The sequence below is a fragment of the Miscanthus floridulus genome, chromosome 9, assembly GCF_019320115.1.
Source record: "Miscanthus floridulus cultivar M001 chromosome 9, ASM1932011v1, whole genome shotgun sequence".
Classification (NCBI taxonomy): Eukaryota; Viridiplantae; Streptophyta; class Magnoliopsida; order Poales; family Poaceae; genus Miscanthus; species Miscanthus floridulus.
Window position 1 is genome coordinate 53,582,456 of NC_089588.1, and position 26,297 is coordinate 53,608,752.

A 26,297-nucleotide genomic window follows, 5' to 3' on the forward strand; every position below is an offset into this window, starting at 1 on the left:
CGTGGTTATTTGTTGTTTATTATTGTAATAACATTCTCTAATTTTTTTCTTTTTCTCTGCATGTAGATTGCGCTACAGGACCTTACCTATGTTGCATGTGGCTTGTGGGCCGTTCTAGACCAAGCTACGGAGCAACTTGGGTACGATTGGACTTCTGCAATGGAAACCTTGGCTAGCTCACTATAGAAGGACACCAGTACTGCATAAGGATTACTAATAGGGGCAGTGGTCGTTCAGTAGGTTACATCTATGGCCGACCATTCTTTCGGTATTGTGAGGCATGAGAGAGTGCACTCATACGGGCATTGGACTTCATCGATACAAGCGGATACATAATCCGTGACAACAACTACCATATATGGCTATAGAGGCTTGTTAGTGTGCGTGGCCCAATCGATCCCGATAGTGATTCCGATAGTAATTAATGTTTATTTAGCTAGGTTTTCAAGGTAATAGTTTAATTAGGTTCTAATTTTAATATGTACGGCTTTGTGTGTTTAATTATTGTCATGCATGTAATTCGTATAACATTTGTTGGGCAATTAGAAATATACATTCCGGTGTCGTATTAGTCTCAAAATTATTCTCAGGCTTGCACATGCCACGTGTGAAGGAAACACCAAGTTTGGGATTTTCCGGAGATGGTTTGCTACTTTTTGAGGTTTAATTGAATTTCTGTGCGATGAGACAATTTAATTATAGGTTGAACTGAGTCTACCCATGAAAAGATCCAGAATGGTGCCAAACTTTTACACAGGCTCTAATGTGCCTTAAGGATAAGAATTTTATGGAGGTGGATGATAAAATCTATTGGGTCCAAGACAAAATTCACCCTCTTGTCTTATTTGGCATAGAGAAAATATAATAAATAAAAAAATGATCAGAAAAACCTAAGATCCTGTGTGGGGTCTTAATTTGGGTGTACATGCTTGTCAAAAAAATTTCAATCCATTTCGACATAGGCGGTGTATACATGCTTCACAGAGGTACATGTGCCCTTTCATCGAACCATAACTACACTACTACAGGAATCAATTTGCGCAACGTGGCCAAAATGGGCTCCGTGGCGGGCACCTCTTTTGCCCGCCATGGTTAACCGGTGGCCGACCAGCGAGGCCGGCCACCGAAGCGCCCGCTGTGGGAAAAGAGATTACCGCGGCGGGCCACCTTACTTGCCCGCCGCATAAAATCATTATTTACTGTGGCGGGCGGTATGAATCGCCCGCCGCGGTTAATACGATTTACTGTGATGGGCTCTTTAAACTGCCCGCCGCGGTAAAGAGTTGTTTTACCAAGGCAGACACTTTATCTTGTCCGTCGCGGTAAAGCCTGTACAAATACACAGCACCACCCCTTCATCTTCTCCACGGGTCTTCCTCTCTCAAACTCATGGGGGGAGGCTTTGCCCTAAAATTTGAGGAAACTTTTGATTTGAGTTGAAGGGCTTGGATTTGAGGGAGGAGGACATCGTAAGAGGTTCATAAAGGTTCTCCCTCTCTCCTTCCATCCTCTCTCTCTATTTCCATCACCTAGAGTTCTCTCTTGATGAGGACATCACTACTTCATCGCATACAAGCCAAGTAGAGGAGGAGGTCCAGCATGGGCGTCCAATTCATCTTTTTCGTGGTGGAAGCCGAGTCCAACTCAAGTTCGAGTTCGGTTCGGGCTCCAGGACCAGTCTGCCTTAAATTGGTCACCCAGGACGCATCCGGACTCCGTTTTCGACGATCCACATATAGATGGAAAGCTAATTGGATAAGGAAACCAACTCAATTGGTTTCATGTCAAAAGGCCTTCGGAATCAGTGGGAATCGTCGAAACAAGTCAGTGTCCAGAATCTGTCAGGGTGCTGCGACACCGTCTTTTGGTCCGCTGGACCGTGTATCGTGTTTGGGCCCATTAGGGGCGTCCAGGGGGGGTGACGCCCAAGACTCTATAAATACTAGCCGTCGCTCTCCTTAGGGTTTGGGTTTTGTTTAGTTCTTGAGTTCCTCATGAAACAGACATTGTTTTGCTGCAACTGTGCCGCCAAGGCTACTTGCTGTGAACTAGGGCCTCAGTTCTTGATCTTGTTCGCCTGTGGCGATTAGTCCTTTCAAATAAAGACTTGAACTCCATCTTATTTTCATAAGCCTCATATTTATTTGCAATTTCAGATTGCGTTCATCCCGTTCTTGCTTGTGTTCTCGATTCGCTTGCAGGAAAGCCTTCTCGGCGAGGTCAATCGCGTTCACGTGGTTGATAACCAACGGAGCAGTGGTGTAACGGTTGCGAGGGTCCGAATCAGTCTTGGTTCGAAGCCTAGATCATGAACATCGAGTCTCCACCAATCGACGCTATCATACCTTTCAGAAGATCAGGCCTAGTCTACATCAAGTGGTATCAGAGACCTTGTTGCCCGTTAGATATACCTTTGTTTTCCCCCTTTAGATTATTACTGTTTTTGCATTACCTACAGTCCACAAAAAGCCAAAAAAATATACATCGTCACATATTCCCTGTCCTATAGCCTTATTGTGCCGTGCAATTTCGTCTCTGTTTCGCGTTGTTGAGTTTGTGCCCTAGGTCACGTTCTTGTTGCTGGTTTTATATCGTTTTTAAGTCCAGTTTGTGTTTTCCCTTTGTTTTTCATCATAATCCGTGAACACCTTCAAGTATTGCTGTGATTCCTTTGTATTCATCAAACCCTAGTCCATGCCATCTTATTTGTTACACTTGTCTTCACTGTTTTTATCAAATCCTTGCTGTCGTGACCAATTTTGCGCACATTGTTTCCGTTTTGTCCTCTAATTCGGAGTCCATTCTTAAAACTGGTCTAGTTTTCGCATACGAACTCCGTTTTTGACGTTCCATATATACAAATCGATCAGAAAAAAAATCGGATCCATCCATCCTCGTGTTGTCGGGGTTCGAAAATTTTAGATTGGCCAAAAATTGGTCATAAGATCCTCTTTTCGTGGTCACAAGGTCTTTATTGATTTCGAGCACGTCTTCTGGAAATTCCACAGGCCATGTCTTTCACTTGTTTAAGCTCAAATTTTCTGTGGTTACTTCTTTTGTGCTCCTAAGTGAAGAAAAAATATCAAAAAAATAAAAATAAAAAGTCAAAGAATCCCAAAAAAATAACGACAGCCCAAAAATAGAGAAAAAAGAGAGGGGCAAAAGTGGAACAATATCTAGAGGAGCACATAGAGAGCGCCATTTGAGCTGTATTTGCGTGTGCTGATTTCTACCTTGTTCCTAATCATATTCTTGCTGTCCACATCACTTGACACATCTGGTACTTGGAATGTGAGTAGGCCAGCAACTAAGACAAGTACTTGGGATACTTATTCAGCTTTGCTATTCAGTTGCGAATTTTGTTATTCCTTGCTACTATATTGTGCCTGTCCAAGCTCTACTTTCTTCTAAGCAAGTACAGGTTCACCTTGCAACTGTTACACTCAAGCTACAACGGTATCACAGTCACCGACCGATTGCACCGCCTGTTGCTTTGGTAGGAACACTTGTAAGACCATGGTAAGACGCTTGAGAGTTGAGTGCCTTATTTTTCCTTGTCCACAACCTAAGTAGTTGATAGGGATAATACTATTTGTGTTGTCTTTTTCTTTCTACTAACCATGTCAGGAAAAGCCGGAGGCAGCGGCCAAGGAAACAAGGACGCACCTATGGATTTCAATGACTGTGTTTCTAAGAATGAGCTCCGTGCCGTTCTTGATGACAAGTTCAATGAGATCCTTCAACAAATCACCAATTTGGCCAAGAGGATTGAAGATGTTGAACAACGACATCCGGAACCACGTCCTGATGACGACGATGATGATCTCTCTGAGGAGGACGATGGCGACACGGAGGCTGAAGCTGAAGCTCAACGACGTGCTGAGGATGCACGTAACCGTAATCGGTTGAACTTTAACCGACGCGGTATGGGAGGTGACAACCAAGGTAATAATGATCTTTTCTCTAAAACCAAGTTTAAGATACCTCCTTTTTCTGGTTCTGCTGATCCTGAAGCATATTTAGATTGGGAAATGGTTGTAGATAAAAAATTTAGCTCCCATCAAGTACCTAAAGAATATAGAGTTAGACTTGCTACTAGTGAGTTTACTAGTTTTGCTCTTTTCTGGTGGAATGATATTTGCAATAATGCTAATGCTAATGCTCAAATACCTCAGACCTGGACTACACTTAAACGACGAATGAAATCACGATTTGTTCCTCCATACTATCAGCGTGATCTGCGATTAAAACTACAACGTTTAAATCAAGGTAGTAAAACTTTTGAGGAATATTAATAGGAGCTTTTAATTGGTCTAGCACGTAGTAACATACAAGAGGACGATATGGATAAGTGTTCTAGATTTTTTGGAGGTTTACGTCGTGAAATATAGGATGTTCTTGAATATAAAGAATGGACTAGATTTTCCTAATTATATCATTATGCTATTAAAGCTGAAAGAGAAGTACAGGGACGACAACCTAGGTGATCCACGACTCCATCCGTGACTCCATCCGTTCCTTCACGTCCAACCGAGGTGAGTAAATTTTCTAATGTGCAGACACCAGCAGCGCCTGTAAAAAAGAATTCTCCTATCACACCTTCTTCCAGTGGATCTGCTACACCTTCCTCTAGTAGCTCTTCTAAAGTTGTGTGCCACCGCTGCAAGGGCATGTGACATATTGCTAAAGAATGCCCCAGCAAACACGCATATATTGCTACTGATGATGGTGGGTATGCTAGTGCTAGTGATGAAGAGAATGAATTTGCACTTGCAACTGATCTTTATGCAGATAAATTTGCGGATAGTGCTGAAGATCTTGATGAGGTAATTGATAGTGTGGCATGCACTGTAGACTACAAATCAATCCTTGTTCAGCGTGTTTTGAGTACACAAGTTGAGCCAGTAGACAAGCTACAACGCCATAATTTGTTTTAAATGTTCCTCATTGTCAATAATTTCCGTGTTCGTGCTATAATTGATGGAGGGAGTAGCAATAATTTAGTAAGTTCTGAGCTTGTCAAGACTCTTGGTTTATCTACACGTGCTCTTCCACATTCATACCATGTTCAGTGGTTCAACAATAGTGGTAAGGCAAAGGTAACACAATCTGCTCGTGTGCAATTTTCTATCGAGTCATACCATGATTATGCTGATTTTGATGTCATGCCTATGCAAGCTTGTTCGCTTTTGTTAGGCTACCCTTGGCAATATGATAACAATGTTGTACATCATGGTAGGCAAAATAGATATACTTTTATGTTTAAAGGAAAGACCATTGCTTTACTTCCTTTATCACCTGCTGAAATTGTGCAATATGAAAGGGAACTTGCTGAAAAGAAAAAGAAAGGCCATGATAAAGACTTTAGCAAACCAACAAATGAACCATCAAGTAACATGAAAGAAGTTTTATTTGCTCTTAAATCTGTTCTTGTTGATCATGATGAACCATGTTATGCTCTAACTTGTACATCACCGATATGCCCACTTGATCCTACTCCTAGTGCTATGCCTCTTGTTGGTACTAACCTTTTACAGGAGAAGGAGGATGAATTCCCAATGGGGAAGCCACCATGGCAACTGCCTTTGCGAAGGATGGGGCGCCAAGATGAACGTCTTCTTCCGGAACCATCGTTGCTGTCATCCAATGGAGGAGACGATCTACTTCAGTCGAGAACGACTTCAATTCAAGAAAGGGAGGATGATGAGGACATCACTACTTCATCGCATACAAGACAAGTAGAGGAGGAGGTCCAGCATGGGCGTCCAATTCATCTTTTTCGTGGTGGAAGCTGAGTCCAACTCAAGTTCGAGTCCGGTTCGGGCTTTAGGACCAGTCTGCCTTAAACTGGTCACCCAGGACGCATCCGGACTCCGTTTTCGACGATCCACATATGGATGGAAAGCTAATTGGATAAGGAAACCAACCAAATTGGTTTCACGTCAAAAGGCCTTTGGAATCAATGCGAATCGTCGAAACAAGTCAGCGTCCAGAATCTGTTAGGGTGCTGCGACACCGTCTTTTGGTCCGTTGGACCGTGTATCGTGTTTGGGCCCATTAGGGGCCACGTCCAGGGGGTGACGTCCAAGACTCTATAAATACCAGCCGTCGCTCTCCTTAGGGTTTGGGTTTTGTTTAGTTCTTGATTTCCTCATAAAACAGACATCGTTTTGCTGCAACTGTGCCGCCAAGGCTGCTTGCTGTGAACCAGGGCCCTAGTTCTTGATCTTGTTCGCCTATGGTGATTAGTTCTTTCGAATAAAGACTTGAACTCCATCTTATTTTCATAAGCCTCATATTTATTTGCAATTTCAGATTGGGTTCATCCCGTTCTTGCTTGTGTTCTCAATTCGCTTGCAGGAAAGCCTTCTCGGCGAGGTCAATCCATTCGCGTGGTTGATAACCAATGGAGCAGTGGTGTAACGGTTGCGGGGGTCCAAATCAGTCTTGGTTCGAAGCCTAGATCGTGAACGTCGAGTCTCCACCAATCGACGCTATCATACCTTTCGGAAGATCGGGCCTAGTCTACATCATCTCTAGATCTAGATCTAGATCTAGATCAATTTTAATAGAAAAATGATGTCATGTATTTCTTTAACTTTAGATTCATCATAGATGCATGCTTCATCTTTCACATCGTCATTTCCTCTTTTTTTCATGATTTTGGACGTAAAAATCATCAATTTCTCCTAATTCTTCTTTATTTAATGTTGATTGTGATGGATAATGTTTGTAGGTATGAAGGATAGGTCGGAATGGATGTACCGGATCGATAGAGTGAATGATCCATGGTACCTCTTTGAATTAAGGAAGTTTATTGCTACTGGTAAAGCTCACCATGAGAGACTGAAGTAGATGACAACCATATGTCCATGTTCTCGTTGCAAGAACCTGAAAGCCCACTGAAGCTCCGAGGTGCAAACTCATTTGATCATGTATGGTTTCATCGAGGGCTACACAGTCTGGACATTTCACGACGAAAGAGTTGGTGCGAGTGGCAGTGCATCTGGAGTGAGCTCTTCGATGCCGATGATGACAGCACCACCGGTGAATAAAGATCCTTTAGGAGCACCCGGCTCCTCATCATCTTCAGCAGCAGCTGCGCTAGCCGATAGTGACAACAGTTGTCGTGATTACATCATGGTGGATGATCTAATGCAAGACATAGCCGACGAAGCCGGCGATGGTGGGGATGGTCAGGATACTGTGAGCCAACCTGAGGATGTGCAGCATGTTGAAGATCTAGTCAAACACTTCGATGAAGACGACGTTGTGTTGGGTTGCCCAAAGTGGTTGGAGAATTTCAGAGAGTTGAAGCAGGCAGCAGTTGATCCTCTCTGTAAGGACGGCGGCGATTGTCCGAAGGAGTGCACGGTGCTCCGTTTTAACCTCCATATGTTGATGTTGAAGGCTCGTCATGGTTGGTCTAACACTAGCTTCAATGAGTTGTTAAGCTACCTTGCCACCATGTACCCAACGGCTAACAAGGTGCTCGCCAATACTTATCGGGCCAAGAAGCTGATCCGGCCAGTGGCGATGAAGCTTAGAAAGTTTGATGCATGCCCTAACCACTGCATCCTGTATCGGGGCAATGAGTATGAGAATTTGACGACTTGTCCGCACTGTGGCTTTAGTCGGTACAAGAAAAATGCTGGTTGTCGCGTGGATGTAGAAGACGAGGGAGGCTTGCGGGGTGGTCGGAAGAAGAACAAGAAGGGGGCAAAGAAGAGCAGTGCGGCTAAACAGATCTCGGCTCAGCAGGACGATGAAGAAGAGGGTTACACGCACAGGAAAAGTCCAGCACTATCGGTGTGGTACCTGCCCGTGACCGATCGCCTGCGTGCAATATTCGGGAACCCGAACGATGCGAAGCTCATGTCCTGGCATGCATCAGCTGACCGCCTGAAAGACGATGGCAAGCTACGGCACCCATCCGATGGCAAGCAGTGGAAGGATTTCGACGAGGCCTACCTAGAGTTTGGCAAGGAGCCCAGGCATGTTAGGTTCGCACTGAGTACTGATGGGATGAACCCATTCGGTGAGCTTAGCAGCTCGCACAACACTTGGCCCGTCGTGCTCACCATGTACAACCTACCTCCCCATCTATGTCAGAAGCATAGGTACCTTATGCTGACCATGCTTATCTTTAGACCGAAGCAGCCTGGCAACGATATAGATGTGTTCCTAGAGCCGTTCATGGAGGAAATGAAGATACTATTTGATGTTTGGGTCCAGATGGTGGATGCATCCCGCAAGGAGAAGTTCACACTAAAAGCAATCATCTTTGTCACCATCACTGATTACCCCGGTCTCTTCTCACTATCGGGGCAGATCAAAGGGAAGACCGGCTGTGTAATTTGCATCGATGGGACCTGCTACACTTACCTTAAGGGATCCAATAAGATGGTGTACACGAGGCACAAATGGTTCCTCGCCAAAAATCACGGGTATAGAAGAAGTATTATGAACAAATACTTTGACAATCAGGATGAGCCGCAGCGTGATCAACCGATGCAGACTAGTTGGGGGACAAAGGTGTATGAGATGGTCAAGGACATGGATCGGGTGGAGTTTGGAAAGAAGAAGAAGCCGCCTGAAGAGGGGCCCAAGCAGACAAGGAAGCAAAAGCAGGACCAGACGGAGGAAGTCCCCACCGTCGTTTCTTTCAAGAAGAAGTCAATTTTCTTCAAGTACCTATCGTATTGGAAAACACTAAATACACCCCATGCCATCGACTGCATGCACCTGGAGAAAAATGTCTTCGAAAGCACGATCGGTGTCCTGCTGGACATCAAGGGCAAGACAAAGGATGGTATCAAGTCATGAACAGATCTTGTCAATCTGGGCATCAGGCCGGACCTTCACCCAGGACTACCTCAGAACGGTAAAGTCGATATCCCGGGTGTGGCCTACAACCTAACACAAGACGAGAGGATGACTTTTCTTAAGTTGCTTAGGGGTATCAAGGTGCCGACTGGTTTCTCTTCCAACATCAAGAGCCTGGTCACCATGAAAGACCTCATAATGACCGACTACAACTCACACGACTACCACGTCATGCTGACGGTGTTCCTACCAATTGCGATTAGGGCTATCCGTCCAGAGTATGTGAAGATGGTCATCACACGGATGTCATACTTCTTTAACCGCATCACCTAGAAGGTCATTGATAAGGCTGAGCTGCCTGCCCTGAACGAGTTCATCGCGGAGATCCTTTGCTAGCTCGAGATGTGCTTTCCACCATCTTAGTTTGATATTATGCCACACCTAATGATGCATATGGTCGATCAGATCCATCAACTGGGCCCCATGTACCTACACCAGATGTGGATGTACGAGCGGTTCATATCCACCCTCAACAGATACGTCCATAACTGCGCTTACCCGGAGGGCTCTATGATCGAGGCATACACAACAGAGGAGGCCGTGAACTGGTGTATGAGGTACATAAGAGATGGGAGGTGATTGGGCTGCCTATCCATCACCACGAAGGCAAAACCTTAGGGATGGGGTGCACAGGCCAAAAAGTACGCACCAATGTGGCAAACCGAACGGTGCAAGAAGCTCATTACAGCATCCTTCATCAGTTAGTGAGCATGGAGAAATACATTGAAAAGCACCTGGAAGAGATCCGTGCCGCTAATGACGGACAGCGCACGGAGGCATGGGTCCAGAACCATCACAAGAGCAATTTCATAGAGTGGCTCAAAGAGCAACACATACCCCTTGAAGGATGCCCTGATGAAGATACGAAGACCGTTAAGAGGCTTGTGTTAGGCCCATCCAGCCAAATCACCATGTGGCAAGGGTATGACGTCTAGGGCTACAGGTTCCACATGAAAGACAAGGACAAGAAGAGCTCGGCACAGAACTACGGTGTTCGATACGAGGGCAAAGAAGAGTCCACGGGCCAGAGGAGGCAATACTATGGGCAAGTTGAAGAAATATGGGAACTTGACTACGGCCAAAACCTACGCATAACCGTCTTCCGTTGCCAGTGGGTCAAACCGAATGCAGTTGTAGTGGATAGTTATGGGCTAACCACCGTGGACCTCAAAAGTATCGGCTACAAAGATGACCCGTGGGTACTAGCAACCAATGTCGCGCAAGTGGCCTACTATATATATGTAGAGGACCCAAAAAGGCATGTGGTTGTGTCCGGAAAGCAGCGGATTATGGGAGCTGATGGGGTGCAGAGTCCCGAACAATACAACAACTACGCAGAGCTCGAGCTTTTTACCGATCATCCAAAGAAGATCAAGGCCGTTGAGGACCGATTCAACAAGTCCAGGATGATGCCGTGGGCCCGCCCCGACGGTGAGAAGAGGACGGTGAAAGCACCTACACCAAAATGATATATGTATCCCAGAGACATATATGTAATAATATAGCTCAATCTATTAAAGACAAGTTTTGTAACTTATTATTAATATCATGGAACCATACTACTCTACTAGTACTACTAAATCTACTACTACTACTATACAATACTACTCTACTAGTACTACTCAACCTACTGCTACTATCTATTGTACTAATACTACTCTCTACTACTCACATGTACTCTACTACTACTACTACTACACAGCAAATGCAAGATGCAAAAATAAGTTTTAGATTGATAATAAATATCAGTGTTAGGATGAATGAGGAAATGCAAAAATATTAACCGTGGCGAGCACGTAACAGCGCCAGCCGCGGTTAATAGATTAATCATGGCGGGCAGTCTAAGGTACCCGCTGCAGTAAACATTTACCATGGCGGGCGGCTTATATTGCCCACCGTGGTTAATCAGTGGCTACATATGTGACCCCTGCCCCCGTGCCCGTGCCCCGCCCCCATCCTCCTATCCCCGGAACCCTTGCTCCGGCCGTCGAGCTCCTTCGTGCTGGGCCCCATCCCCGAAACCCTAGTGCCGACCACCGAGCTCCTCCGCGGCCACCGCACGTGCCCCCCCCACCCCCATCCTCCTCCCCTGTGCCCGTGCCCCACCCCGGTCCTCCTCTCCCCAGAACCCTTGATCTGGCCGCCGAGCTCCTCCGTGCTGGGCCCCATCCCCGGAACCCTAGCACTGGCCATCGAGCTCCTCCGCAGCCACCGCACACGCCCCCCCGCCCCCATCCTCCTCCCCGGTCACCGTCCACACGCCGGGCCCCATCCTCGGAGCACAGACGGGCTCTAGCTGCTACCTCCTCACTTGGAACCTGTTGTGCCCAGGCCAAGGTAAGAACTACGTTCCAGCAAACTAAATTCTACTCTGCTTGCTTGTTTCTTGCAAATGATCCCTGCTGGAGAAGTTTATCTAGTAGTAGTACCTTGGTTCTATAATTACATGCTTCGAATCTCAACAACATTGCCATAGCTTGTTTTATTTTCCTTTTTATTAGATATTTGTAATGTAAACTATGGGTCTCCACTATGGACATCTCAATAGAGTGTAAAGTCTAAAAATATGATGTGTAGCTACAGTTACATCTTCTATAATTCATTTATATTTGAATATTGATATGGCCATGGTAAGAATTAATTATACAGGGTTCAGAGAACTGGTCAAAATTGTATAGGATATAGTAAACTCCTTTTGGAATGGACGGCTGAAAATTGTATAGGATATACTACACTTGGTGAATTTTGAATTGCTATACTACTGATCTATGATGCTTTTGGTGAACCGTAGCATTTGAATTCAATTATTTTTGCTACCTATGATGCCAAAGAAATTTGTGACAAAATTCTAAGCATATGCCACTGCCTATGATGCACCTTGCCTTTAAACTGATCACATGCTAAATTTGTGAGAATTTTGAGATGAATTGGTCACTCTGCCGCAATTTTGCCAAATTTGATATAATTTTGGTGGTGGTGCTACCTATTTCTCTACTTAATCTATTCCTATACTGTCTACTACTACTGTCCTCCTATACTACTCCTATACTACTTCTATACTATTGTTGTATACTACTACTAGTATACTACTACTAGTATACTACTTTCTAGTATTATACTACTACTACTACTACCTACTACTTTCTAGTAGTATACTACTACTAGTATACTACTACTGCCTACTACTACTCCCTCCTCTACTCCCTCCTCTACTGCCTACTCCTCTACTCCCTCCTCCTCTACTGCCTACTCCTCTACTATGCTCTTGTTGACTAAATTGAGCAGTTCCTCTACTACTCTTACTCTTACTGACTAAATTTGATTGAGCTGTGATGGGGTTTTATTGCTGCCTATGTTGCCAAACAAACTTTTGAGCTGTACAACTCTTACTCTACTCCTCTTACTCTACTCTACTCTACTCTCACCTCCTCTAGTCTTCTACTCTATCTTGATGGCTGGAGGAGGTCTAGGTGATGAGTTGTTTCTTGTCAGTGGTAGTTGTTCTCTTCTGATCCTTCAGATGGCTCGTGTGAAGAACGCTGGAGGAGGTCTAGGTGATGAGGATCCGAGGCGTCTACCTCGCCTGCCTGTAGATCCAAAAGGGAAGGCGACAAAGAAGATGGCAATAAGGAAGCACAAGTATCTAGATGCAGATACAGCTAGAGCAGCCGCAGTTGCAGAGGCTGCAGAGCATGCCGAGAGAGGAGGTGCTCGCAGTGGAGTCCGGATCGCAGATCAGCTTTCACCAGAAGCAAGGGCTACACTTGAGCAGGTTGAGCGCCTTCATGGTGGTCCAGCTAGGACTCTCATGATTGGAGGATGACATGTTGCCATTGATGAGGGTCAGCCTCAGGGGGAGTCATAGCAGCAGGCACCATCAGCAGAGCAGACTCAGGAGGGACAGCAGGCTGAGGAGACAGAGCAGGCACCTCAGCCATAGCTTCGTCGCTCTGGTCGTACCCGTGCTCCAGTCACGCCGAGGGTAGATACACAACGGAGGGGTTCTCATCCACCGCTCAGACCATAGGGTTCGCCTCCTATGACACACTTGGACTTGAGGGCCGCCACGGGCAAGCAGGTGTAGTAGCTCAGGTTTGTGGACTTTGAGCAGTGGTTCTCGCCGAGGAGGGATGACAGAGCTTCAGAGGACTTCTATACACCACTGCAGGAGGATTTCTATAATGCATATCTTAACAGTGGAGCTATATTTAGACCTCAGAGGGTGTGCAACATTGAGTCTATAGTTGCAGCAACTGGAGAGCACATTCACCCCTACCTTGCATATCTACCAGGGCTGACAGACTTGATTGGATGGATAGGATTATATGTTTCATCTTGGGTCCATCAGTTCTATGCTACTCTATGGATTGACCCGCAGCATAGATACATTCACTTTGCATTCAGAGGTAGAGATTACAGGCTGACGAGCACTAGGGTCAGGGAGATACTCAGGCTTCAGGAGCAGCTCATCAGGTTACATGATGTTTGCTATGGACAGACAGCGCCTCCTAGATGCCCTCGTGGCGGTATGGTGCCTCCCACAGATTTGGTTCGCCACTGCTTCAAGGAGCCTTTTGGCGAGGGATCGAGCAGGACTCCTAGTGATCTCACTCCTACAGCTAGAGTGCTGGATGCCATTATGAGGAGGACCTTGATTCCGAGGATGGGGTATCGTGAGGGCTTGACTCGCTTACAACTATGGCTTCTGAACTCTCTGATGCAGTAGATAGTGTTTGACATTTGGGATCTCCTTCTATCAGAGATGGAGGATACTATTGCTGAGGGGTTTAGAGGTCATCGACAGTTGCCCTATGCCCATTGGATCACATTTCTTATTCACAAGGCAGTTATAGTGAGGCCGCCCGAGATGCTAGCTAAGTACAGTGGTGCTACTACAGAGTTCCCTACATACAACCTAACTCAGATGATCCACCATAGTACACCACAGACACCTAGTCAGCCGCACCGTCGTCCAGATGTACCAGAGACTGTAGCCCAGTAGGATGCTATTATCAGGGGTATTGCAGCTACTGAGGAGCAGCATGCTCAGCAGGAGGGGATGGTCAAGAGCGACCCCAGTGATAGCTCAGACAAGGACTACAGGGACATTCCTCAAATGCCTGCACGTCGACATGATCATGAGGCCGGCAGCTCTAGTTTAGCTCCACCTGCACCATAGACAGACCCCGCTCTCCTTGCTATACTTGAGCAGATGAGGTAGGATCAGGCACGCCAGGCTCAGGAGACCGCTGCCACTTTTGTATAGTTCCAGACTCGGTAGGATGAGTTTCAGAGACAGCAGCTGACTATTCAGCTGCAAACGCATGCTCTACAGCAGCAGCAGCAGGCCATGCATCAGCAACAGCTACTTGGATTTATGCAGCATGTTGTGACAGCTATTGGGGCTCCACCGCCATAGCCTTCGCCCTAGCTTGGTCAGACTGCCACTACTTCTATGACTCCAGCGTTATAGCCTAGTAGGCTTTAGAGTCAGGGACAGCCACCAGCACAGTTTGCTTCACCTACAGAGCAGGTGTCCCAGTATTTTGCTTCGCCAGTGATAGCCCCATAGTTCACACCTTTTTAGACAGGCTTCACACTGGCTGGGATGTCCTCGCTGCTAGTGCCAGAGACTACAGTGTCCAGGAGCCTTGGTGCATCCTTTAGTGAGTTGACAGGGTAGCCTACTCCTTCATATCTACATGTCCTAGGTCCTTGTACAGCTGCACCTATTACCGGGACTACAGAGACGCTCCCTTCCTCAGTGGCATCATTAGAGCCAGCTGCTTCAGTCATACCAGCATAGCCTACAGCAGCTCCAGTTCCTGATCCGACCCAAACTGCTTCAGCATCGCTTCCAGCTACAGAGGGTCAGATTGCTTAGAGCTCAGGGTCAGATGATGATGGCGCCTAGTTTCAGCTCGCTCCTCGTACCTCAGCGCCCGACTCATCCGCTGCAGCCCCGCCGACCAACCCTTAGGTTTTGGTGTTTGACGCCAAAGGGGGAGAGGGATCGAGTATGTTAGACTTAGGGGAGTGACATATTTAGGGGGAGCTTAGTTTATCTATTAGCTTATCTATTACATTTGGAGTTTTTATGTGTGGTACACTATTATGCATTCGTCGTGTGTTTACCTTTATGCATTAAACTACATTTATGTGATAGTGATATCTACGTGATCGTGATATATGACATGTGTGCTCTCTACTTTGAATTATTTATATGTCATATCACGTGTGCTGTGCTCATTTGCTTTGCTTCCGCGTTTTACTCCGATGCAAATGAGCTTTATTTCTAGTACTCATGCTTATTTCATCTTTTGAGTACATCATGTTGGCTTGGGTCATATAAGCTTGCCTAACACTTTTGTTCTTATTGTCAAAAGCTTATATGAACCAAGCATGTTAAAAAACCTCATCTCTTTCACATACTCGAGGTGGTATTGTCATCAATCACCAAAAAGGGGAGATTGAAAGCATCTAGGCCACTAGTTGGGTTTCAGTGATTAATTACAATACGTGATTACTGTGACTAACGTGTGTTTTGCAGAGGCAATTAAGTTAGGTCACGGTAATAGAGATCGATTGGGCTATCATGATGGTCATGCCCCTACGATGGAAATCGTTTCGGTTTTTAAAGGATGGACGACAAGGTTAAGGATGGACTAGTTCTAAGTGTCGATTGGAGTTGAAGTGACACTTAGAGTAGTTTAGGACTTTATTTTTCCTTTGGTCGTACTATTAAGGGAAGTACGAACGGATAGCTTGACCTAGGTGAGTCTAGTGGGTTAGGTGTGGTGCACACTTGCTAAAACTAGCACTAGGTAGCTCCAAAATAGCCCTTAGATCCAATGGAGCAAACTTTATTCACATATGATCGAGAGTTGGAAGTAAATGGAGGGTCAAATACTGACCGGACGCTAGCTCCGGTGTGACCGGACGCTGGTTCAGGGTCCGGTCAGTTCATTTGACCAAGGTGTTTTCGTCTGGTGCGACCGGACGCTGAGAGGTCAAGTGGCCGGACGCTGGGGACCAGCGTCCGGTCGACTCCAGTAAGGTTCTAGAGAGGGAAAATCTCGACCGGACGTGTCCGGTCACACTGTAAACACTGGAGTTCAGGGTGAACTGACCGGCGTGTCTGGTCAACATGACCGGCGCGTCCGGTCACCCCGCAGAGGCACATAACGGTTCGTTTTTCAGCCCATGTTATAAATACCACCTCCATTCGTGTGTGGGGGTACTTTTGCTCATTCCAACAGCTGAGAAACACCTTAGAGAGTGCCAAAAAGAGCAAGGTCCTAGTGAGGTGATTGAGATTTGAGAATCCCAAAGAGAGCCCTCATTAGTGAGATTAAGAGTAGCAAAGTGTGCATCCACCCTTCTCATTAGGCTTGTCGTGGTCAAGTGAGATTCCGTGCTTGTTACTCTTGGTGATCGCCATCACCTAGACAGTTTGGTTGTGATTGGGAGCTTGGTGATCATCCGGAGAGCTCGTGGATGACCCAACTTAAGTTGTAAGCGGTTGTGGGTGATTCACCGTGACGGAGTATCAAAGAATCAACCCGTAGAGAGCACTTGATCCTTACGCGGATCAAGGGGGAGCTACACCCTTACGCGGGTGCTCCAACGAAGACTAGTGGGGACTGGCGACTCTCCGATACCTCGGCAAAACATCGCCGCGTTCCTTCTCCTCTCTTTACTTTAAGCATTTACTTTGAGCAATTCAATACTTGTCTTTTACATTCCTAGAATTGCCATGCTAGAGTAGGATTGGAACTTAGGGTGCTAAACTTTTATGCGTTAGATCAATAGAAACACTTTTTAGGCACAAGAGGTTAATTGGGCTAACTATAGGATTTGATTATTGCAAAAAAAATTGTAATTTGCCCAATTTACCTCCCCTCTTAGACATCTTGATCCTTTCACATCCAATGCTTTGTTCAGTTGCCATAGCATGTAAATGTAATGCCTTCTGCTGATTTCCTAGAGCTCAACGGGTACTGTCACTCTTTCAGGTGCTACTGCCTGTTGCTACCATCTGGTAATTCCAGCACTCCACTGCATTGTTTCGGTGTGTAGTTTTTCTATTTTCCATCTGCACTGAGTCCCCAAACTCACCAAATATTTTGGGCGCTCGATTCACACATCCAGTTAGTTCAGAAATGTCTATTTGGTGTGCTTCTTGTCTCATTCGTTGTACTTTTCGTTTATCACTTCCCTTGAATTGTACTTAGCGTCAGGGCATTTGCTCTGACTATGTGATCTTGGCGATAGCCATAAGTGAAGCTCATGGGCAAATACAGTATATAAAAGGCACATAGATTTTTAGAAACCATAGTAATATGTCAAGCATGGTCAATCAGACATGTTGGGATCATCGATCAACAATTATGTTATCCATATATGGCCATAATTCAGAGTAAAATCATAACACGAACAGTAAGCTCACAGGTATGTCACATTATAATGTCTTTTTGTTCACATTTCACAGCTAAAGCGACACATAAAACAGACTGGAGGGACTACTAATTGCAAACCAAAACAAATGGGATTACTCAAGCAACATATTGTTCACAATTACATAAATTAGTTAGTGATACAATTGTTGTGCCCAAGATTGCATCTACAGCGTATCACCATGGGTGAACTTACTCTGCACCACAGTTTTACCTTGCACAGCATGCACTAGTTCACCATTCAGCGAGCATGCCTTCCATCGAGCTTGTCAACAATTTCAACTATAGAAGGTCTCTTCTTCTGATCGATATCCACACATTTTAGCCCAGTTTCAATGCATGTTTTTACTTGCTGGAGGCTGTCTGCATCTAGTGATGAGTACTTGGATGCTATGTGCTCATCTGTCCATGTTTGACGAACCTGCAGGATTAAAATTATGAGCCTAAGTGATATTATACAAACAAAATTAAAATAAGCATAAAAAAATATATTCTGGTCTTCAAATGCACTAGTAGTAATATATATGTGGCCTTGCCTGATCTACAAAGTCCCTTGCAGACATGTCTTTGTCATGCGCAGAGTTCTTCTGTCCAGTTGTGATCTCCATGATTAGTACACCTAAGCTGTATATGTCAGACCGGGTTGAGATTTCTCCTCTGTACAGATATTCTGGAGCCATATACCCTCTGGAAAGCATGAACAATGTTGTTACAAAGATCATGGGAGACACAAATGTAAAGTATTAAGGGAACAAAACAATGATAAACAAAATCATTACTGGACTTACTTTGCTCCCACAACATTTATTGTGTTTATTCGGGTTTGTTCTTCACCAAAGAGTCTTGACAGGCCAAAATCCGCAATTTTTGGCACCATGTTATCATCCAACAATATGTTGGCAGGCTGAAGGTCCAGATGAACAATAGGCCTATCCGTTCCCTTATGTAGGAAATATAAACCCTGGCAGATGCCCTTGATTATTTTGAAGCATGTGGCCCAAGGAGGCCTAGAAGACATATCTAAAGAATGAGAACATGGGTCAAGGGCGCATTTCTTTCATATATTAATGACAAAACAGCTATGTTGGACTGTGCATCCTCATACCAAAAATAAACTTGGCGAGGTTTCCGTTGGGGGCATATTCGTAGCAGAGCATGCTCTCAACCACATCCACCAGAATGTATCTTCCATTGTGCTCTATCACTTTCTTATGCGCTTCATGGCAGTAGCCATACAACCTCACTATATTCTCATGCTGGATGGCCATAAGGTTCCCAACCTCATTCTTGAACTGGTTGTCAGTTGCCACTGGGGAATTATCTGAGAGCTTCTTCACAGCAATGGCTTGCCCATCTTGCAGGAACCCCTGTCAGTTTGACCTCTCAGATACTGTAATCGGCATGCTTTTATTGAACTTTACTTTTTTTAAAAAAAACAAAGAAAGGGACAGTGTTTGAGCTTAACCATACCATGTAAACAGTTCCAAATGCACCTTGACCCAATTTTCGCTCAGCAGAGAACCCTTTCGTAATTTCTTTCAGAAAATCCGCTGGCAGTTGCTTCGGTAAAGTACTCAGAAGACTAGGCTTGCCATCTCCGCTGGCGCCAGTGGCCATTTCTGACGATTCAAGTAGCTGTACCTGTACACGAGAGCTCTTCAGGAGTTATTACAAGTTCTACGAAATAATGAGGTTCTTCAACAAATTATTGCAATAAAAGACAGAGTTTTGACGAACTTGAAAGTTCTGAAATCAATCGAAAATAAGCACCGACCTGGAGAACAGTTGAGGGATCCAAGCTGGGGAGAGACTGAAGAAGTGAAGAACCACAGGAGCTGTCGAGCTGAGAATCTTGAGATTGCTCGCGGGACGCGGGATGAAGCTTGAGCTGCTGGGATTTGAAGACTATATATAAACCAACCCGGCGGGATCTGGATCGAGACGAGGAGACTTGACTCTAGACGAAGACGCGCAATAGAAAGATTGGTGCTTTTTCAGCGCAGATGAGCACGGTGTTGCTGCGAAGCTCCAAGCAGGGGATTCAGACCAGAACACAGGAGATGCGAGCAAAATCAGTCAACGGCCGTGTTGTGTTGTGCAAGGGTCACACCAAATACTCCTATCTCCATGCTCTAGCTGTCACTGTCAGCGTGTCTACGCCGTGTTCGGAAGAAGGGAGATGGCTTTGCTTATTTCTCATGAATATTGTATTGTTTTTCTTCGGTAACTACGATACAGGCGGTTCGGCTTGACTGAAATTTTCACTGTTTAACATTGTTCGTGCTGGAATATTACGAGAGAGGAACACCGCTCCGGTTGAAAAAATAAGTCCAACAAACCGGAATTTAGTCTAGCCGAACACTCCCTTAATTTGTGCCTTGTCATACAGGTCCCCGTACTTTTTTTCCGCAAATCAGGGTCTTTTTTTTTATTTTGCGAATTGTTGTGCCCTTTTCCCCGCAAATATAAGAAGTGGCTTAGCATTTAATCTATTCTAAATTCATAACTTTTTCTACGTAGATGTAAGTTATTTCTAAATATATAGTACAAACTATATATAAAAAAATATCAAAACATCTTATAATTTAGACACAGAGGAAGTACAGTAAACCGAGCATTGTTTGGGGGACTAATAGGGTGTTTTATTTGAGTATTCACTCTATCCTAAGTAAGATGGTGCATCATAAGTTCATTCCTAAAATTTTGTGGGATGACTCTATTTCTCGTACTAGTACTGGTTATTAGCCTGTGAGAAAGAAGGTGACGATGCATCAATCTATTTCATTCCACAAACTAAATAAAAAAGTAAGGAACGAGGAGATGATAGACTAAGGGCCTGTTTGGCCTTAGCTTATTCTCGAAACCAAACACACCATAAACGGAGAGAGTGAACAGTGGATGTGCATTAACGTGTCGTCTCGTTTTTCAACCTTCCAATCAAAGTTTGCCTTCGGTCACAATTCCTGGTACATCATAATTGCGATTCTAAGACTTTTTTTTGAATGAACGAGCATGAGTTTGTGCCTATTTCATTGATATAGAAGAGAGTATGAAACAACATGTAGCTTAATGATTACAAGAGCTTTAGGAGCACCTCATATCTTAGATTCAATTCTCCGTAGGAGCAAATTAAAACAGATCTGTGTGTATGTACGAGTTGATAACTCGGTCGTACCCTGGCTAGTCCATTCCGTGCAGAGGCTCCAGATCCGCCTTGTTTATCTGTAGTCTACATGCATGTTGTATGTTCTCTCAGGCCTCGTTTAGTTGCCTGGAATCAGCGCCGCCGAAATCACTGTAGCTTATTGTAGCGCACTATAGCATTTCGTTTGTATTTGGTAATAATTGTCCCATCGTTGACTAATTAGGCTCAAAATGTTCGTCTTGCAAAGTACAACCAAACTGTGCAATTAGTTTTTTATTTCGTCAACATTTAGTACTCCATGCATGTACCGCAAGTTTGATGTGACGGGGAATCTTCTTTTTTATAGTGCCAAAGTTTGAATTCTGGGATAACTAAACACCCCCTCAGCAGTTTGTCTACACATTGGGCAAATTGGGCAGTGCGTCCAACCTCACCGTGTCAGACTATCCAAAGTCCTGACTCTATTTTGAATGATGGGCCTGGCCAAAAATTTACATTTTGGTGAGACACAACCATAATAACTAGTACTACCATATAGCAGAAATTAATGTTGGCAGGGTGTCCCCCGCATTCCATCTTTTGGAGCTCTTGGCATAAAAGATATGTTGCAGAGGGTTAAGTGAATTGTCCACGCTTCTCTATCATGTTAAGCTTTTTGATTGAATGGGTTAGTGCATGCAACTTAATACTGTTTAGAACTAGAGATCTTGAGTTCGAATCTTAATGGACTAATTGTAGCCGACTCCTGACTATCGGTAGCTTGCCTAAGAGGGACCTATCAGTGTTAGTCCTCCCTATATAATCATTCTCTATTCCTCCTATATGTTATCATGAGTTCAAGTTTCGATTTAGGGCACAAGATACGCTTCCGCACTGAGTGCCCCACTGCCCCTAGGGAGACCGATCTCCGCCGAAGGTAGCGTCCTTGTTTAGGTGGTAGATCATATTGATTTGTTGCCTTCCTCGTCATTCTAGCGTGGATAGCAGACCGTGTACTTCCTCATGTCGCCGAAATCCTCCGTCCACATCTATGTTGTTGGATCGCACATCGTCCTTGAGCCACAGTGGCGTGGCAGGCATGCCTCACGTGAACTGTTATTGCGCCGTTGTGGTGGTAGTAGCTATGTCATGTTGCACCCTGACCAATGCACCAATGCCCTTCTCAACCACCATCAACCCACACCGACCTACCTTGCCTCTGCCAGGCGTCCTAGTGGGACGGATCTCGTATCGCCTCACCACCACTCTGTGCTAGGAGCTCCCCGCCGACCCACGTCGTCTCCACCATCTCAAATGACTGGGGACCCAAACGCCAGACCGTGTTGCATTCATCATTGGAGGACACCTCTAGCCAAGTACCTTGTTACCCTCTATTGCCACTGGTTTTGATCTATTGTTCTTTATATCTTTTTTTTTGTTTGCCTGATCACTGATCAGGGTTGAAACACCCAAATCCTATCGACATCATGCGTGCTACTCCAACATCAGCATTGACTACACCGACCTATACTTTGACTGTGTGGCTAGGTCAGGCATGCTTGCTAATATCATGTTTGGTTTCCTTCCCCTTCTAGCCTGCATCGCATCTAGCAGACAGGCTATCGCTGGCCAGGCGCAAGCCATGCAAGCCATAGATGTTTGGTTGTCTGGGTCAGTAGCACCAGGACACATGGAGCGGTTGTTTGGTTGCAAGATAAATAAGTTGCACCAATAAGGTGAGTAGTGGCAGCGATGCCAGGCGTACAATTGCGTCCCACGTGAGCCAAGGCCAAGGGGAAAAGAGTTTTATTTTCATTCTCTGGTGCCAGTGATAGGATCTAAATGCCTAGAGGGGGGTTGAGTAGCCTATAAAAATTCCTTCAAAGACACTAGAGCAACCTTGATTAGTAAATAAGATGATGACTAAGCAATCTATTGTGGTAGCTCTAATTCACCACAAGAAAGCCTCCTACACAAGTTAGTTACTATGATCTCTAGGTTGATTGCACACAAGCACTTAAACTACTCTTGAAAACTAGCTACAACTAGCGAAGCTACTAACTAGAGAAGCTAAACTAATTACAACTACAACTAGAGGCTAAGCTACACAAGCAAACAAGCACTATACAAGAATACTAATGAATTGAATAGCAAGTGTAGAGCTTTATACTGAACCGGGCAGAGACAATATGACACAAGATATATCCCCGTGGTTCGATTGCCTACCGGCAACCTACATCCAAGTTGTGGCGAGTCCAAACTAAGTGGTTCATGCGCTAATTGGCATCACATGCCAAGCCCACCACAAAGGCCCGGTAAGAACCACTAGAGAGGCGCTACCCAAGCCATGATTCCACTAGAGTTGCCTTTTTGGCGAATCCCTGTGGGGAATAGGCACAAGAACCCCTCACAATCGATCGATCGAAGCTGGAAACAATCACCAATTTTTGCTCAACGATCCTCCAATCACCAGGCCGGCTAGGCAATCACCAAGAGTAACAAGAGATCCACCAGCCCAACTCGCCCAACCGGTATGTTATAGCATTCGTGCAGCGATCTACATGCTCTCTAGAACCTGTGACCGGTGTGAACACCGGTGGGTGAGCACCGGTGCTCAGAACAACCGCGTGACCGATCTGCAAGCTGTCTAGAACCTCACACCAGTGCACTTCAACCGGTGCACACCAGTATGATGGTGCTTGGCTAAAACGCGTGAAGAGTGAAACCACGGCCATCGTGACTGGTGCACACGACCGGTGTGCCACCGGGCACGATCGGTGCATGCTGAACAGCAGCACCGAAGCACCCAAGCACCTCCATTCAAGCGTTTAACTCTCAAATATATTTTTACAAATATGTTAGAGCCAAATTAGCCTTTTGCAAAGATTTTTTTCATAAATGTTTGCACTTGCTCTCCGAGTGTGTCACTAGGCCTAAATGCATATGCAAAGTATTCCAACACCTAGTTGCACTAGATGACCAAATTGTCTAATTAGAGCTCCCCTCTTAATAGCATGACCATCTATTCTAAATTCGATCACGCACTCTATTGTGTCTTGACTGGCAAAACAAAATCCCTATTTATACTTTTTCCTTGAGCCCATAGAGCTTTGTTTTTCTCTTTCTTCTTTTCCAAAGACCAAGCACTTGATCATCGTCATGTGGTCATCTCCATCACCTTGAGTGCCATCTTGCTCAATCTTGAATGTGGACCGGTCATCTCCATCACCTTGAGTGCCATCTTGCTCAATCTTGAATGTGGACCAACCTATCTTATGACATCACTTAGAACAAAGGGTTAGGCCACTAGGTTGTCTATATTAACCAAAACCAAAACATAGGGCTTTCAACCAGGCCGCTGAGAGATTAGTACTAGTAGGGCCTTGATCAAGTCATGTTGCAAGCATCCAAACAACTGGTACTTGCATCCCAAGAGCACGGTCCCTGCATATGCGGGCACCCAATCACACTATAAGGGTATGCCTTCACGCGTTGTTTCCTAGTCGCCTATCCATGCCTCTTCGTCGCCGGTTTGTTATCACTAGCACAGATTGGGACACCTCCACCGGCTTCTTTCATCGTTAGAAAAGAGCTCTACGGCCTCTACGGCATGTCGTCCTATAGATCTATAGGCCGTAGAGGACTCCCACGCGTTTCCTCTCTGTGACTAGGACAGGGAGACACCCGCTCACCTGTTGCTTGGCTGCGTCTACAGTCGTGAGTTGTGGTTCAGGGTGCTCTCTGTAACACCCGGTGTTACGATCTCGTTTAGCACTGCGAGTTAGGCCTAAGAAAAATTTCCTAAATAAGTCTCGGATTTAAAAAAAAAAAAAAAAAAAAAATTAAATATTACGCTCATGTTTAAAATGCCATTTTTAGCAAACGATAGTGAACAAAGTAATTAAATAGCGAACGGTGTGTTCTCGTAGATTAAGCAGGGAAAAGCAACTTTTATAAATAAAAATATAATCCATTAATAAATAGAACTATATACTTATATATATAGCGCAACTGTTATATATATATATATATATATATACACACACGGACGTACATGCCAAGCGATGTCAACGTCATGAATATCTATGTCTGCCTTTTTCTGGTCTCCGTTGCGTGTCCGTGCTGTTGCCATGTACTAATTTTCCTGTGCGATGCAACACTAAGGACCGCTGCTGTTTGTACTGGTCTTGTTCAAACATTTTTAATGAAAAGCACCGTGACGTGCTGCTTGCGGAGGGGGCTTAGCCACGACTAGCTGCTGCCTGGCATCGAGCAATCAAAGCTGCTGCTCTCACTCTCTGATTCACTTGTCTTGTCTGTCTTCGATTGTTTTCCACGCCGACCGGACAGCGTGTTCGTCTGCACCCGCTCAGGTCTCGCCTTTATCTTTCGCGTTGCTGGCCGCACTGCCAGGGCCATCCTCCCGAGCCTACATCGCCGGCTTCGTTTTTTTTTTGCTGCGTCCGATGTCTCTGCTGCTGCTGCTGTCTCCTACCCGGCTTTTTGAGAAATCCAAGCCACAACCGGACACCGCTCTCGTCCTTCAGATATGGCCGGCTGACCCGCTATCAAGGTCGACTGCGGCGTCGCGCCATCCGTTCGCTGCGCCTGGCCCCGCGCTGCTGCCTGCCGCTCCTTTTTCTCCACCGACCGGCCGCTTGAGCACCCTGCAGTTCTGTAGCACTGCCCTCTTTATCTTTCTGAGCACGCGTGAAGCTCCTGGTTCCGTGCGGGAGTCGCAATCCTAGCTCTTCCTCTTCCTCCCCGCGCTGCGCACCCGCCCGGCCAATGCCGTTGCCACGTTTCCCGCGGCCGTGCTGGCGCTCTGCCCCGGTGTCCGCGCCACCGTCGAGCTGACGTGCCGCGCCCCCGTCCGTGTGCCCACGAGCTCCGCAGCACACCGTGCGTCCCGCACCGGCGCCCGCCGTTTCTTCTTCCCCGCGCGCGCGTGCGCGCTATGCCGCGCTGAGCCGGCCTCCCCGCTGTGCTGCCCCGCCGTCGCAGCTCAGCGGTGCCACCGCGCCTGCAGTCGCCATGCCCGGAGCTTCGACGTTCCATGCCCCTCCCCGTGACCTGCTGCTGCCGCCCACGCCCGTCGTGGCCGAGCAGCGCCGCAACGGCCGTCCCTCCGCTCGGCGCCCTGCGCGCCCGCAGCCGCCCATGCCGGAGTTCCCCCGGTCCACGCTGGACCGCCAGCCGATCCAACCGGCCGCCTAGCGCACGGAGGCACCCTGCCAGCACCGCAGCGCCACCGCCTTCCCCGTGCGCGTGCCCCTCAGCCTGTGTGCGAGCACGCCGTGGCCGGCCGGAGCTCCTCCCCTATCGATGCTCTGTTCTGAGATTGAAGAAGCAAGGTGAGGAGGGTATATATCCAAGCAAAAGAATTATACGGGGTCCTTTTTGCTAAATACGTGACTCATTTAAACAGTACTGTGGACCTAGGACTGAATAGGGAGAAGCGTAGGGGTCATTTCGCTAATTGCCGCGCCATCAGTCCACCTGGGCCGGTCAGTGGCCACCGACCGCGCCTGGCCCGTTGGCCTGCCGCCTGGGCCGACCCCTTGCAGCCTGGCTGGGCCGCTGCGGGCGTTTGGCCGGCCTGCCGCCGCGCCGTGGGCCACTTGGCCGGTCTGCTGCCGCACTGCTGGCCTGGCTGCGCCGCTGGGCTGTGTCCGGCCAGTAGGCCGCGTGATTGTCTACGGGCCGAGCCAGCCGCTCGGGCCCTTACTCTTTTTGTGTTAGTTTTTGTTCAGTCAATGCTCTTCCAAAAATTGAAAATAAATAAGAAGAAAATCATTAAAATGTCAGACCAGTTTTGTTAGTCTCCTAAA

At 46.2% G+C, this 26,297-nt stretch overlaps 1 protein-coding gene across 1 annotated transcript; it reads right to left on the reverse strand.

Moving 5' to 3' along the window:
* Positions 1-17,304: 17,304 nt before the first annotated feature.
* On the reverse strand, positions 17,305-19,493 carry LOC136481939 (cysteine-rich receptor-like protein kinase 29). Its single transcript, XM_066479213.1, has 6 exons — positions 19,117-19,493; positions 18,813-18,983; positions 18,448-18,709; positions 18,131-18,362; positions 17,879-18,029; positions 17,305-17,763 (listed from the first exon to the last, which is right to left on the reverse strand). Exons 2-6 carry the CDS (start codon positions 18,957-18,959, stop codon positions 17,584-17,586), a joined length of 972 nt encoding a protein of 323 aa, XP_066335310.1. The 5' UTR covers positions 18,960-18,983; positions 19,117-19,493; the 3' UTR covers positions 17,305-17,583.
* Positions 19,494-26,297: the final 6,804 nt, after the last annotated feature.